Raw genomic sequence first — 16,632 nt, 5'->3', positions numbered from 1 at the left:
GGAAACACAGATATGGAGGACTATGAGAGGATAGAGGAAAAGAAATACTGAGGATAATGAATAATAAAATGAGAATGAATTATGCATCTTGTTAATTTTAACTAAATCAGTGTTTTAATTATGGTTATTTGTTTGGACACCACCAGATTTAAATTGTGAGTCAGTTGGGGGCAGCAATCTACAGTGGTGTTAAAATTGCAGTTATCTGCCCTGAGTTTTCAGGATAGGATTGGCTATGTCCAGTGCTTTTTCTGTGGTGGTGCTCAACACTACACAGTACCAGCACCTCTTTTTTGGCTGCCCATGGCAACCATTTTGTGCTGGCACCCACAGCACTTTTATCAAAGTATGAGTACTGGCATCTCATTTTTTACCAAAAAAAAGTACTGGCTATACCTCTAAAAGTTTTGTGTGAATCTTTAGAGCTCAGTTTTTAGACACAATTTCCTAACTTTCTGTTACCAGAAGAAGATATTTATTTTCTGTCATTGGCCCCAATCCACAGGCTGTTGTATGCGAAGATTTCCTGTGCCAAATGGATGATAGGTGCCCTAAGGTATAAAAGCTTTGGACACCCGTTGAGGAGAGAGGGTGTGCCTGGAATAATCTCTTTCTCACACACACTCACACTTGCTCTCTCTCTCTCTCTCTCTCTCTCTCTCATACACACACGCGCGCACACATGCGTGCACACGCACGCACACACACACACACACACATATACTCACATAATCTATATTATCCTATAGTGCTGGATACAAAGATTTACCCCTCTCCACACAGCATCCTTTTATGCACACTGGACCTCATCCAGAAGAGTAGTCACCCTCACCAAGCTAGAGTTTCTTTCTTTTCAATGATTGCCATTTCTGGATTGAGACAGATGTCTTAATTTCTTTTGTCTAAATTTTCAGCCACATAAATGGCATTGTACTTTTAAGTCCTTTTAAAAGCAGCCATTGTGCATAAATGCTTGTGTATTCAGACATTATACCCATTGTATGATTATTAGGTGAGATGGGCACCCACCGTTCAGTCCTGTTCCCTTATTTTGTATACACAGTTGAAGCATTTTATGAACCATTTATTGAAATGAATGAGATTTCATAGCAGTTGTTGGTGTATTGCAGCCACCGAGTTTATCCCCAAATATGCCCCTCTTTGCTGAGAATATTTGGTCATTTTTGTGCCACCTGAAGTGCTGTGTGTTTAGTCTTGCTGTTGCAGTTAAATCATCAAATGTTGACTAACAGCAGAAGATGCTGTTTTTTGTTAATGGGAATTGTTCTGCTGTTATGTTAGAATTCTTATGTGAAAGCAAAACAAGCATTTTTCAAGGTTGTTTTTTTTTAAATCATTTTGTTTACCGTGTGGCTTGTTTCTTGCTTTGTGACTTGAGACATCTTGAACTATGTGAACAGGTATCCTTGGTATTATGCCCCTTGTTTTCTCCTCCTCTCTGCTACTAAAGTATTAAGGTCTAGATTGTGTGGGTTAATATAGCATGAATGCTAGAAAAAAAATTGACACTCCTTGAAAACTAAAAGCAAGTCATTGATAGACATTCTGGTCTATCACCTAAGAGAATCTTGGCTAGACATTGGAAGCTGGCTGAAATCACATCAATATCAGAATGTTTAAAGAATGTGCTAGACATTACAAAAATAGAAAAACTCACAGCTAAGTATATATGAGAGCGATGTGGTGTGTCACGGTTCATAAGCTATTTGTAAACATGTGCCAATCGAGTGTCATGTATTTGCAGTCTTACAATAGCAATTAAAATGTGTGTCAAAAGTTGATATGTCTTGATATTTATTTAGACAAGCATTGAAAAATAGTATTTGAAGATAAATAGGTATTTGGAAATTTCTCCTGTACTATACTAGTATGAGCTTTTAGTAAATTTAATTCTGTTTTGAGAATACGTCATAAGATATTTTTTTATGAGTCCTGGTGATTTAAAGTATGTAAGTATATTACAATTAAGTGAGCTGCCTCATTTTTGAAATGTGAAGATTTATTGGATTGGGGACTTGACATCTGCTTGAAAGCCTATGCAAGAATCAAAGGCCAGCACTAGTTTGGCAAAACTCATTTTAAAAGCTTGACAAATTCATATTTGCCCTTAATACAAGTATATATTGTACCTTTCACACAGCTGAGTTCCAAATAGATCTCAGCAGGAAAGGTGATTAAAAGATAGTGGTTTGAATCTTCCATTAGGTAGGCAAAAACCTAAATCTTAAGAAAAGTTCCAAATTAAAAGAAAATCTCTAACTAGTTCTAACCTTATTATTTCTTCTTTAGGAATTCAGGATACTTTATATTCAGGAATACAGGAAAACCAACAAAGTGGAGTCAAGTACATGCAGCAGCTTCATGGGCTTGAAGGATCACTTGGGGCATGACCTAGGCCACCTCTATGAGGACAGCACTGAGACTCAAACAAGTGCAATTGCACCTTGGTCAATGGGAGAGAAACCAGCAATGGATAAAGTTAACTCTAGGAAGGAGGATGCTAACAAGGAGACTTCTGAAGAAACTGGAAGTTCCAGTTGTGATTCCGAGGAAAGCACAAACTCCGATAATGAATCGGAACAGCCAACTACAATTGGAACAGAATCATGCTTCTTACCTAAGACTCGTAGACAACTGTGCAGGTCTCCTTGCTTAGAACCACATATATTAAAGCGCAATGAAATCTTGCAAGACCTTAAGCTAGAGGAAGCTCAGATAGTGTCTAAAGAAGTTAAGAAACCGCCTGACGTGGTGAAAGAATATCAAACCAAATTGGAGTTTGCACTTAAGTTAGGTTATTCTGAGGAACAGGTTCAACTTGTCCTGAATAAGCTTGGTACTGATGCTTTAATCAATGATATATTGGGAGAACTTGTCAAACTTGGAAATAAAACTGAGACAGATCAGAGTGTAAGTAACATTAACACTAGCATAATGCGAGAAGCATCTTCTGTTGAGTCTCAGAGATCTGACTCCCCCCTTCAGGGAGATATGCCAGTGGATGGTGATAACCTCAGACCTATAGTTATTGATGGCAGCAATGTGGCAATGAGGTATGTTACATTAAAATGTTTGCTGTATATTGGAAATTAAGTTGTAACCAGTGAGCATAGGCTTTATCTATGACTACTCTTCTGTTACTCATGATGTGCCATGATCAGGGGTAACCAATGTGGTGCCTTCCAAATGGTGTTAGACTACAAATCCCATAATCCCTGACCATTGGCCATGACGCTTGGGGCTCATGGGAGTTAGAGTTCCAACAACTGGAATGCACCACGTTGGCTACCCCTGCATATAAGTGATGTGTGATCCACCCAAAATAGTGTTCACCCATCGAGTAAAAAACAAACTGAATACAACCTAAAAATCCCAAAGATAAAACCACTGAAAAATATATGATTGAGAACTTCTTAAATCCCTAATCAATTTCAGTCTCACAGCAGCAACAAAAAGTCTGATGCAAAACAAACTCTTAAAGGTGCACAGAAGATGTCCACAAGCATTTCAGGCTGGACAGACATTTTTAGGACAATAGTTGGGGGGAGGAGAGACTAGTCATAAATATATTTCCAAAAACACAAATAGTAGCAGTAATACTCAATCTTCAGTTCAGTGAAGCATACACCTGAGTACACATGTATAGAATTGCACTGTAAAAATGACTAAATGTTTAATGGCTGGAACAGTGTACAGATTGAGAAAGCACAAGGAAAACCATATTTCACTATAGAGAATTGGCAGTCTCTGAGATAAATATTTTGAATCCCTCTGTTTTGGAAAGACGTACATGCTTAACCAGAGAGCTTGCTTTCCCTTTTCATAGAAAGTGCATCCATATAAAGTTTATTCAGAAGTCAGGAAGAGTCACCCTTGGTTTCAAACACTATGTGGTGTTCTCTGTATTTTAACTGTTACCATTGCTTTCAGTATGGAGTGGTGTTCTGAAAAAAATGTTCTTAAACACTCTATAATATGAATATAATACTATATTTGCAAGGCTGCATTAGAGCATTGTCTGGAGGAACTTCCAAATTGAAGAGGCCTATGAAAAAAAGTTTCACATTAAATGGCATTAAACAAGCTTCTGTAGTGATCCCTAAATTTAGGGTCCAGCACTCATGTTGCTTTGGTGCAGTAGCAGTTGGCGGGGTGAGGTGACGTTCCTTACCTGGCTACCGGCACTGGAGTCACTGGCATTTACCAAGAGGGGAAGGGGCTGGGCAGTTGATGTGGTGCAGGTGCCGCAATGGGAGCATCACATTGACTCCACTACTGTGCCTGCACCACACTGACCTCCGGGCCACCTCCCCCCCCCTCTGTAACCAGCAGCAACCCCAGCATTGATAAGTCAAGGAAGCAATGCTGCCCTGCCCTGTCCCTCCAACCCCTTCTGCTCTGGTGTAGGAGCCATGGCGATGCTGCTTTGCCCTGTGCTGCCAGGGTCAGGAGAGAAGTCCTAGCCCAGAGGCACAGTACCTGTAGTCTTCCAGAATACAATAATTAAATTGTAAATGGTGCAAATTATGAATGAGGTCACATATTTAGTGGAGTGAAACTTGGGTTAAGACTGTGTGCAGAAGATTATTCAAAGTAGTGGCAGATATTCAGCAATACTAAAGTATCACAGGGGCAAATAAAATAGCAGTGAATACAAAAGGGAAACATATGCGTACCCATGTAAATATTGAGCTCATACCACTACTTGGATGTGCAAAACAGAACAGGGAAGATGAGGATAAGGTGATGCGTGAATATGGAAAATACTAATTTATACTTCACAAAAGTGCCCCATAGAGCTCCAGTTTTTATAACATGTAAATGTATTCAAAGTGTTAGACGAGAATGTACTGAATCAATCATGACTGTGTCTATGTTCTTATAGTAATCTTTTCTGTAATATATTGACCATTTTAGGCATTATACCAGAGCTAATCATGGTTTAGAATCCAAACTATGATTTGAGTTCTTAAAAGAGACCAGGTCCTTTATTTATCAGCTTAGGTCACCAAAAGCAAGCCTGAACAGAAAATCTTGGAACGTGACTGAACGTAGTCACTAGCAAATGCTTGTCTATCCTTTTGCTGCCCTTCCTCTTGGCAGGTACAGATCACTGGGAGCATATTGCTCTGTTTTTTTCCTGCTGCCTATGGCTTCAAGAATCATTTCAAGGTGTTGGTATGATCTGTAAAGTCCTGTGTGGTTTAGATCTGCATACTTTAGACTTGGAGACAGTTTTCTCTTTTTTCTTTGGCCAGCGGAACATCTTGTAATGGTAAATAGGAGCAATAAAAGACATGTAATATGCATTGATTGTCTCTAGCTTTGGACTACAGAGGGCCATTAATAAGTATTTTTTTTATTAACTTTCAGAGTCAGTGTGGGAAATTTTACTATATATTTTCATTTTTATGTGTTTCAAATGATAAAAATACTGGAGAGAGTCCTGATATTCCCCACATTAAGGCTGTAGCAAAATCTTGTCATTTTTTCCTCCATGATATTGCTAGACTCAGATCTTTTTCCTCTGTCTCCTCGGCAAAGATGTTAGTTCATGCTTTAGTTATTTCTTGCCTTGACTATTGCAATGTTCCTTTGACCCGTCTTTGACCCGACTCATATCAGTACCTTGGTTTCTATTCAACACTCTGCTGCCAAGGTCATTTATCTGGCCCGTCATTTTGACCATGTTACTTCACTTTTGAAGTCCCTTTCCATATTTATTTTAGGATTCAGTACATGCTTCTTGTTTTAACTGTTTAAGCTTTATGCAGTCTGGCTCCTTCTTATCTCTCTTTTCTCATTATAGCCCTGTTTGGGATCTCTGCTCTTCAAACTCTGTGCTTCTTACGCATCCCAGGGTGGTTTGCTGTTTAGCTCGACTTTGTCCATTTTCTCTTACTGCTCCGTATTCCTGGAATTGTCTTCGGAAGCACTTGCAAGCTGCTCCCTCAGTTTTGGTTCTAGAACCCTACCTTTTTTTCCCAAAGCATTTGGAATTTCGGCTTAGGTTTTTTATTTGTTATAATTTGTATACCTAGAGTATGTGTATTTGCAGTCCTCGCTTTGCCCCCTATTTGTTTCCCCTCCCTTCCTTTGTTGTCCTTGTTTTATTTAGGTTGCATGCCTTTTTGGCAGGGACTGGCTTTTATTGTTTTATTTTATGTACAGTGCCATGCACATTTCATGGCACTATACAAATAGGTGGTGGTGGTGATAATGACTGTGGCAGCCTTCCACAACCCAGTGCCCTCTAGACTACAACTCCCATCAGTCTCAGCCAACATCACCAATAGTCAGGGTTGATGGGTGTTGTAGTCCAAACATCTGGAGGGTACTGTCAGATCACTACTCAGGGTCTGGTCTTGTAATGGATCTCTCACACTGGCCCTGGTACAGGTTTCTCACGATCTCACTACTAGGCACCACCACCTGACACTCTGTAATGCAATACTGCCCTGAGACTGTGCCTTAGTCTCCTCCACAGATTGCTACGTAGTGTCTGGGTGCACTTACAGGCCACAACCCCCCTGTATCTTTCTGCCTTTAAAGATTACAGCCCTGGGTTGCTTTTGGATATCTGCTGCTGTTACACTGTCCCTTCACCCTGCCACCATTGCTACTCTTCCCAGCTTTGGTATTTGTTCTGCCCACGTTCCTGGTCTGTAATATCCCAGCCAAGGATCAAGTGTGTTGTTAAGCCATAACTATTTATTTATTTAATAACACAAGGAATAAACAAGATTACTTTAAGTTCAGTCAACATGCATGTGGTTACATATAATAGTTTTCTCTTTATATATCTTAGTCCTAAAACCTGCCTCACTACCCGCCAAAACACAAATCCACCCCTCCAAAACCCAGAACCATCAACCAACTAACCAAACTCTCCAACTGTCATTCTCTCATTTATACCTTCAATCACCCAGATGCTCAGCCAATCACAACTCAGCATACCTCAACATTTCAACCTGTGTAGTCCCCCTCTCACTCACTCTACTTACCATATTTACTCTACAACACTGACCATAATTACTGTACAACATTTACAGGGGCATCACAGGCACCAAGTTTGGGACGGCTGCCATAGTGCATAATGTCAGGCGTTCCTCCAGTATTTTAGATATATGTAAGAGACCTGAACTTAAGATTTGTAGGTACTAGCATCAAGCTCCTTACAGAGCCAATTTCCAGGGGTGTTTTTTCAAGCTCTGTCAAAGGGTCATATAACTTATGAGAACAAATAGATGTCATTATGTTACTCACAAAACCTACACATTGTCTAACCTTTAATAAAGATATCAGTTGCCAACAGATGTCCTTATTATATATAGTCATGTGTAATGCTTTAATAGAGAGCCAGTGTGGTGTAGTGGTTAGGGTGCTGGACTATGACCTGGGAGACCAGGGTTCGAATCCCCACACAGCCATGAAACTCACTGGGTGACCTTGGGCCAGTCACTACCTCTTAGCCTCAGAGGAAGGCGATGGAAAACCACTTCTGAATACTGTTTACCATGAAAACCCTATTCATAGGGTCACCATAAGTTGGGATTGACTTGAAGGCAGTCCATAAGCTAAGCTAAACGCATTAATAAAGTAGGGCCCAAAGCAGCTGCCTTTGCATATCTAAGGGAGCCACACATGAATCTAGGGCTTTCTTGGAAGTTTTTATAGCTGCATCCAACAAGATAAGCAGCTTGGCTCACCAGCTGTGGGAATCATGTATGTGAAATAATAATCAAAGCTGCAGTAGCATTTGTGTAGAAAGTCCCTTTTGAAACAAGTCTTTATAAGTGTGTCTTTTACTCTGTAAACTGCCATAGGCACTGGTCAGTGCTAGCCCAAGACATTTTGCTGCCTGAAAAAGGGCCAAAATGAGGCCCTTCTCCCATCCAAGCCAACAAATCTTGCCACACCATTCAGACACCAGCTCCCGCCTTCACATCTCTCCTCACCCCCTTTATGCTGCCTCAGTCAGGTTGCTTCGCCCTGCAGCATGGCAGCCCTTGGCTAAGCATAATTGCTTAAGGAATTTTAGGATCTGGGGGATGGAACTCTACATTAATTGACACTCTTTATCTGAAGAGCTGAGTATATCTTGAAAACTTATTTTTATTTCCCACAAACAAGTTGATCTAGTAAAATAAGCATGCCTCTTGTTTTATTGGACTGACTCGAAGAGCCATTAATGAAATATTGGATTTTATCTACAGATAGCTTTGTCTTGATGGAAAATCAGAGCACACAGTTTTGCCCATCACCCCTACTTAATATAACTCCACTGTAAACCTCCCATTGTGATCTGGAGCAGCCTTTCCCAACTTGGTGCCCTCCAGATATTTTGAATTTCAACTCCAATTGCCTTTCCATTGGCTATACTGGTGCTAGGGGCTGATGGAAGGTGTAGGCTAAAAACATCTGCAGGTCACCAGATTGGGGAAGGCTGTTCTGATACATCCCCAGCTTTCAGAAGAGCATTATTGAGGGGCAGGGAGAGTTTAATGGGGGGGAGGGGTGTGATGCGTCCTTCTCTGGCTCTCCCTGTCAGGTTCCTACCTGCTCGTGGTTACTGCCTGTCTCTAGGCACCACCAGGGACTCCACCAGTCCGGACCGCACTCTCTTATGGTTTACCTATCCGCTCTAGCACAGATCTCAACAGATCCCCCTGCTAGGCAACCACCAGTAACGTCCCAATACTAGTATTCCCAGAGACTCTGAATACTGGTATTGTTATTCTCTTCACCGCTGCCACCATTTGTTACAGTTCCCCTTCAGCCTTGGTCATTACCTTACCCTCCCTTCTGGTCTGTGAAACCCCAGCCAAGGATCAGGCCTTTGGTAAACCAAATTAAGTATTTATTAAAGATAGCAAAGCTAACAAGATTAACAAGATTTCTTCTTAAGGCACATAAGCATATGGTTTTACTCAATACTAATCCGAACTCCACCTCCCTCCTGGTAAACAACTCTCTAAACCCCACCAAACAATCCACTCTTTCTCTTCTCCCCCCTATTCCACAATTTACCACCTCACATTCACCCAGATTTACCTGTCATCCTTTCATTTATACTGTCAGCCATTTTAAACATTCAGCCAATCATCAAGCATTCTATTGCCTATTCACTCCCCCTCCTCTTTCACTACTTACCATGTATACTCTAAACAACCAGCACTTACCATATATACACTAATATATAGGAACATCACAAGGGGAATCAACAAAAACCAGGTGCTCCAACTTGTAGAGCCACCACTGGTATAACCTAGCATCTTCTGTCTGTTAAAAGGACCATTTTCTGTAAATTGAATGTAATTGTATATTTGACATTTAGCCAGAATGCTGAAGCTGATGCACAGAATTCTTTTTATTAAGCCTTCTAGTGATCATACAAGGATAAAGTCCTTATCTAAAAATTCCAGTGGCATTAATTGCAGACTTTCCACTGCCTTTAATGGAATCAGGCTTTTGTCGAGCTAGCCTTAGAGTTGCCATCTGACTGAACCATGCTAAGCTTGTTTTTAAAAGTACATCCAATTACGTCAAATGACACGTTCCCATTTCCAAGAAGCTGGTGATGGCAAAAGTACTACAGTACACTGTTATAGCCCCATGACATTTGTTTTCTTGGCTCATGGGGGGGGGCTTTTTCCTATTGCTGTCAGAAGACTTCCCACTGCCACCCGGAAAATGTGCCTTTGCCACAATATCTCATAGCTGCAAATCAGGATGGGAGGGAAATGTAGTTATAAAATTAGTGGCAATATATGCCAAAGCTAGGCTGCCTTGAAATGAAAGGTTTGGCAGCATGTGACTGAAACTTAATTGCACACATTCCAAGTAATTTTGCATTTCGTTGGGTCCAAAGAACAAGGATGACTCATCATGAGCGTGATTTTCCCAAGGGCCCTGACTTCAGTTCCAGCTCTCTACAATCATATTATGTATCTATCAGATTAGCTCCTATGCCTTCTGAAAACTAACTTTTTGAAAAAGAACAAAAGACAAAAAGTCGCAATGTGGACTTTTCAGTAGTGGGACTGTGTATTCTTTCTAATGTGTATGTTTCTGTGGGTTGGTTTTTGCCTCATGTTTTCTGGAAGAATGGTTTGGGTTCTATAGACCTTACTCATAATTAAGCATTTTTAATGAAATGTTTAGAATTATAAATGTATAATTCCTGTATACAGCAAAGCTCCATCTTAAAAGCTAAAGCAGATATAAAGCAGAGAAAGTAGATGCACAGCGAAGCAAACCCCCCAAAATTGCAGATCTGAGTCCAACGATAAGTAATTGGTATTTAACAAGGAGAATGGAGTAGTAGGCTGCTTTGCTATGCAGATAATATAGTTGCTTCATGTATTCCAATATGAGACTATCTGATCATTCCTCTGAAAATAATACCTCCACTTCAAATGATAACAAAGCCAGCTTCGGCACTTACATTTTTGCAGTTTGCTGGAGTCTTGCATTAATTTGTTAGCTTATCTTTATTGCTTGAATTCTTCCCAGATGAGAACTTTATGATCAATATTGGGATGTACATAGACAACTTAAATTTCAGGGCAGATCTTCCAGGATTTTGAGCTGTACCTTTCCAACTGCTTTGGACGAGTGCTTAAAGTTGTCCCACATCCCAGCTTTTTCTTGTTCTAGAACTTTATTGGGAAGTTGCTTTTGAACAGTCAAGAGTAGGATGACTAACATTTGGATACTATTTGGACCTGCCTTGCTGGGGCCTCTTTTCTTGATATTTTGTTTGAAATCAATAAACTTACAAAGGGAGTTTAAAAAACAAACAAACCCTGTTCTCTATACTCTGAAGTTGTTTTTTCCCCAAACTTAAACCACGGCTGTTTTTGAGAAGTATTGGAAATTTATTGTTGTTATTTTGATGCGAACAAAGGATTTTTCATATACTTCTGACTTTTTTAATGTTATGTGGCCCTACATCAAGGAACATAGACCCACTGCCCTTTACATGTGAGGACCTGAAGTGAGTTCAACAGCTGTACATCAAAGAGAAAGTTCTAGACAGAAAATACCATTATGGATTTCAGCAGAATAACCCTGGATTAAGAAGCATTACAATGTGACAATATGAAAGATAGACTTGATCTTTTAAAATGAAGTGATATTAAATGAGAAAGAAGAGATGAACTCACGTCTGAGTAAATGCTTTGTAAGGGAACAGGATGCTGGTGCCAGATACCAGTCACAAGAAATGTCATATATTACGCCCTGCTCTTTTCAAAACATACAAATCCATAAGTACCTATTGGGGTGCTACTGGCAAAAAGTGCCAGTTCTCAGGCAGAACCAAGCTTTATAGCATTACTCAGAGGAAAGCCACACTGAATTCAGTGAGACTTGCTGCCAGGTAAGTATAGGACTGCAATCTCACATTTTCTTTATTTTTCACCTTATTGCATGAGGCAAGTAAGAGAAGAGAAGCGTTTCTGTTCCGTAACAGAGCAGCGAGGAGTTTCTTAAACTGATGGTTCTGCAAATCTTTCCATTTGGTCCTAGGTTTAAACTTACTGTACCTTTTTATTTTACCCTAACATACAATGTTAAAAAGTAAGTTATTAGCAACTAATAAGTGTTTTTCTTTCAAGAAAGTTTGATTACAACAAAGCCTTTGATTGTGTAGAGCATGAAAAACTATGGAATGCTTTAAAAGAAATGGGGTGCCACAGCGTCTGATTGTCCTGATGCGCAACCTATACTCTGGACAAGAGGCTACTGTAAGAACAGAATATGGAGAAACTGATTGCTTCCCCATCGGAAAGAGTGTGAGACAGCGGTGTATTATATCACCCTATTTGTTTAATCTATATGCAGAACATATATGGGAAGCGAGGTTGGACCAAGATGGAGGGAGAAATATCAATAATTTAAGATATGCAGATGATACCATACTACTAGCATAAACCAGTAATGATTTGAAACTAATGCTGATGAAAGTTAAAGAGGAAAGCACAAAAGCAGGACTACAGCTGAATCAATGGCTAGTAGCCATTGATTGCCTTATCCTCAATGAATTTGTCTAATTCTCTTTGAAAGCCATTCAAGTTGGTGGCCATCACTGCCTCTTGTGGGAGCAAATTCCATAGTTTAACTCTGTTCTGCTTGAAGAAGTACTTTTTTGTCTGTCCCGAATCTTCCAACATTCAGCTTCATTGAATGTCCACGAGTTCTAGTGTTAAGAGAGAGGGAGAAAACTTTTCTCTATCTATTTTCTGTATGCCATACATAACTTTATACACTTCCATCATGTTGTCTCTGACTTTTCTGTAAACTAAAAAGCCACAAATACTGCAGCCTTTCGTCATAGGGGAGTTGCTTCATCTTCTTGATCATTCTGGTTGCTCTTTTTTGAACCTTTTTCAACTCTACAATATCCTTTTTGAGGTGAGGCAACCAGAACTGTGCACAGTATTCCAAATGTGGCTGCACCATAGATTTATATACTGGCATTACAATATTTATTTATGTATTATTTCATTTATATCCTGTCCTTCCTCCCAGCAGGAGCCCAGGACAGCAATTTTATTGATATTTATTGATATTGGCAGTTTTATTTCCAATACTTTTCCTAATGATCTCTAGCATGGAATTTGCCTTTTTCACAGCTGCTGCACACTGGGTCGATGTCTTTATCGAGATACCCACTACGACCCCAAGGTCTTGTTCCTGGTCAGTCACTACCAGTTCAGATCCTATGAACGTATATGTGAAATTAAGATCTTTTGCTCCAATATGCATAACTTTACATTTGTTTACATTGAATTGCATTTGCTGTTTTACTGCCCGTACGCTCAGTTTGGAGAGGTCCTTTAACAGAGGTTTTAACAACCCTGAACAAGGTTTTCAGAAACATTATAATAGTAGAAAATAGCCTTAAGGAGTGAGGGAACACCCCAGTGAGGACTGGACATACTCAGTAGCAATGGGACATGGAGTCAGATTGCAGGATGGGAGGAATAGTTAAATGGAATGCGCTGGCTTGCTTGAAGTGGCCTATGATGAAGAGGGCATAGCTGTGGGAGGCTGATCAGCTGGCAGGAGAGGCTAGCTGAGAGAGGGGGGAGAGGGAGAGAGGGAGGGAGAGAGGGAGGGAGAGAGGGAGGGAGAGAGGGAGGGAGAGAGGGAGGGAGAGGAGGGGCAAGGATCACAGAGTGGGTAAGGAGGCCAATGGAGGATGGCAGGTTCTACCTCTGTTTCTTCCTTCATTGTCCTTTGCTTCATTTCATTCTCTTTCCTCCTATGAGAGAAACAAGCAAAAGAGGACAGAGGAGGAGGCCTACAGATATAAAAAAGGCAGAGTAATCTCACTGTCATTTCCTGGTTCTCCTGAGAGGCTATTTTTAAATGTCCCCAGGGAGAAAGTAAGAATGGTCTATAGAAATAATGGAGAATTTTAAAATGTAGCTGGGCACCGGTAAGTCCACTGCATTTAAAACAAAAACCGAAAGATGATAGCAAAGAAAATACTTCCTGCTCTTAACGCAGTTCTTATTTGGCTGGGGTTCCCTTAGAGTTCTCACATAACTCCTGTTTTAAAACATTGGTTGCCAGTTCATTTCTGTGCCCAGTTCAAGGCGCTCATGCTAGCGTTTAAAGCCCTAAACAACTTAGGTCCAAAATATCTGCAAGATCACCTCCTTCCCTACAGACCCTCTTGGATGTTGAGATCTACAGAGGGGGCCCTTTTGGTAGTTTCACCGCCCTTGGACTGCTTGCATTAAGCAAGGACAAGGAAAGAGCAGCACTCCGCATGTCAACCAGCTGCAGCAGAATTTGGCAGAATTTTGCTCTGCTGGAATCTTTGCTCCTGACATAATCTAAAATTTAGGTCTCTAGTAAAAGAGCTGAGACAGCAGTTGGATTACAGGAGAAGAAATACTTGGTGAATCTGGCTGAACGTGAGTTAGAGTTCATTCTCCTTTTTTTCCCTCTTAGATGAGCAGTTAGGTCTAGAAGGACAGGCATCATAACAGCCGGTTTTCCTTGTGCTGCAGCAGCAACTGCATCAGAAAGTGCAGCCAACAACATGTGCTTGCCACTCTCAGCTCTCCTCCTTTCATTGCTCCACTGAAAGGGTGGGCAGTTTACTTCATTAGTGTGCCAATGTGCCTTTTCAACATACAGGCCAAGCACATTAATGACTACAGAGTATGAAGTTATGATTGCATGGATTTGGACCAAATGGAAGGAATTATTAATGGATAGCAGGGACATTTATCATGTTTGGCATCCCCATTCGCTCATTTGTGCTCATCCCGCAAATTAGAGACAGGGCCTTGGACCCAGCAAGCACAGCCAATAGCCAGGGATGTTGGGAGTTGTAGTTCAGCAACATCTGGAGGGCCAAAAGTTCCCCACCCTTGCCTTAGGCAATCTGCATGTGTATCACTAAAGGGAAAGTGCAGCCGATTGGTGATTAAGTATAAATTCATAGTCCTCTCACATGCAATTGTGTAATTGTAATATGGAATTATTATTATTATTATTATTATTATTATTATATCCCACCCTTACTTCCCAGAAAGGAGCCCAGGGCGGCAAACAAAAATACTAAAAACCCTCTAAAACATCTTAAAAACTGACTTTAAAATATATTGTCATCTTTAAAAACATATTAAAAAAATCTTTTTTAAAAAAGCTTTAAAACATCTTAAAAAGCAATTCCAACACAGACTCAGACTGGGATAAGGTCTCTACTTAAAAGGCTTGTTGAAAGAGAAAGATCTTCAGTAGGCACTGAAAAGATAACAGATAGCACCTGTCTAATCTTTAAGAGGATGGAATTCTAAAGGGTAGATGCCACCAGTGCCAGTGCCAGGCTATTTTGCGCCCTAGGCAAGGCTAACTACTTGCACACACACCCCAAATTGCTAACTTCAATTTTCAAAAACAGATGTAGAAAAAATGAAAAGCACAAAACTTGAAACTGCTAAATTTATTTTAGTTGCATTTTTTCCAAGGGTTAAAAAAACTAATCTGTATAAAACTGTTCCCCTCAAAGGTCAGTACTGCGTCCCTCTGAGGTCTGCACCCTAGGCAGCTGCCTAGTTGGCTTAATGATTGCACACCCCGGGTGCCACAACACTAAAGGTCCACTTCCTGTTATGTGCAGAACAGACCTCCTGATAAGATTGTATCTGTAGGAGGCCCTCGCCTGCAGAGCGCAGTGTTCAACTAGGTATATAAGGGGTAAGACAAGCTTTCAGTTTTCCTGGTCCCAAGCTGTATAGGGCTTTGTACACCAAAACCAGAACCTTGAACTTGGCCAGGTAGCTAATGGGCAGCCAGTGCAACTGTTTCCTCAGCAGGCTGACATGTTGGTGATACCTTGCCCCAGTGAGGAGTCTCACCGCTGCATTTTACACCAACTGCAGTTTCCAGACCTATCTCAGCATCAAGGCGAGTTAAGCAGCGGAGCGAGTTCGGCAGCAGGGCAAGGAGGCCAGGGTCCCCCACTCTGCCCATCTGTTCCCTCACCTCAACTAAACCGCAGTCCCCAACCCATTGACGTAATAAACCTTAAACAAAATTATGCAGGTAAGAAGCCAGCAGGGGTGTGGGGGCTTTCCAGTGTTTTGCACCGCCTGCAGCATGTACGACTATCTGCCTGTTGGACAGAAGTCGTGGGTGTGCTCTCGGTGCAATGAGCTCCTGGCTCTCCGGGAACGACTTCATTCCCTTGAGGCCAAGGTGGCGGACCTGGAAAAGCGGAGAGAGGCAGAGAGGTGTATGGAGGAGGCCTTCAGGGACGTTATAGCTGTGTCCCACTCCAACGATTATAGCTCTCCTGCTATCATGGAGAACGATGGTCTCGGGGAAGGAGAGCATCCAGCTGAGGAAGAGGGAAACAATCCCTTAGAAGGGACCCATTCCTTGGGGGATGAGCAGCTATCCTCTCGTGCCGAGGATATATCTCCAGGGGGTGGAGGGATCCTTGTAGTGGGTGATTCGATCATTAGGAACATAGACAGTGGGGTGTGTGATGGGCGTGTAGACCGCAAGGTGATTTGCCTGCCTGGTGCGAAGGTTGCGGATATCGCCTGTCGTTTAGATAGTTTGGTAGACAGTGCTGGGGAGGAGTCAGTGGTCGTGGTGCACATTGGCACCAACGACATGGGGAAATGCAGCCGTGAGGTCCTGGAAGCAAAATTTAGGTTGCTAGGTAGGATGCTGAAAGCCAGGACCTCCAAGGTGGCTTTCTCTGAAATGCTACTGGTTCCACGCGCAGGACCAGCCAGACAGGCACAGCTTAGCAGTCTCAATGCGTGGATGAGACGATGGTGTCAGGTGGAAGGGTTTGGATTTGTTAGGCACTGGGGAACATTTTGGGACAAGCCGGGCCTGTACAAAAGGGACGGGCTCCACTTGAACCAGAATGGAACCAGACTGCTGGCACTTAAAATTAAAAAGGTGGCAGAGCAGCTTTTAAACTGACTGAGGGGGGAAACCCGACAGGGGCTGAGGAAGGTCCGGTTCGGAATAAACCTCCCCCCTGGGATAAAGACCAAAGAAATGATGAAATTGTAAAAGGGGTAGGCCTAGAAGTAGGCATTGTGAGAGCAGGGGCACAGGATATAA

At 41.5% G+C, this 16,632-nt stretch overlaps 1 protein-coding gene across 12 annotated transcripts in view; it reads left to right on the top strand.

Annotated features, from left to right (window-relative positions):
* The window catches only part of ZC3H12C (zinc finger CCCH-type containing 12C), a 72,002-nt gene that overhangs the window by 36,460 nt on the left and 18,910 nt on the right, over positions 1-16,632 (top strand). For all 12 annotated transcript variants that reach the window (XM_061628635.1, XM_061628633.1, XM_061628634.1 and 9 more), the window contains one exon: positions 2,311-3,074. In XM_061628635.1, coding sequence (XP_061484619.1) covers positions 2,311-3,074 — 764 coding nt within the window. The remainder of the gene's footprint in view (positions 1-2,310; positions 3,075-16,632) is intronic.

This window comes from Rhineura floridana, chromosome 5, assembly GCF_030035675.1.
Source record: "Rhineura floridana isolate rRhiFlo1 chromosome 5, rRhiFlo1.hap2, whole genome shotgun sequence".
NCBI classification, from domain to species: domain Eukaryota; kingdom Metazoa; phylum Chordata; class Lepidosauria; order Squamata; family Rhineuridae; genus Rhineura; species Rhineura floridana.
The sequence above is the reverse complement of the archived record's forward strand: the minus strand, read 5'-3'. Positions and strand labels throughout refer to the sequence as shown.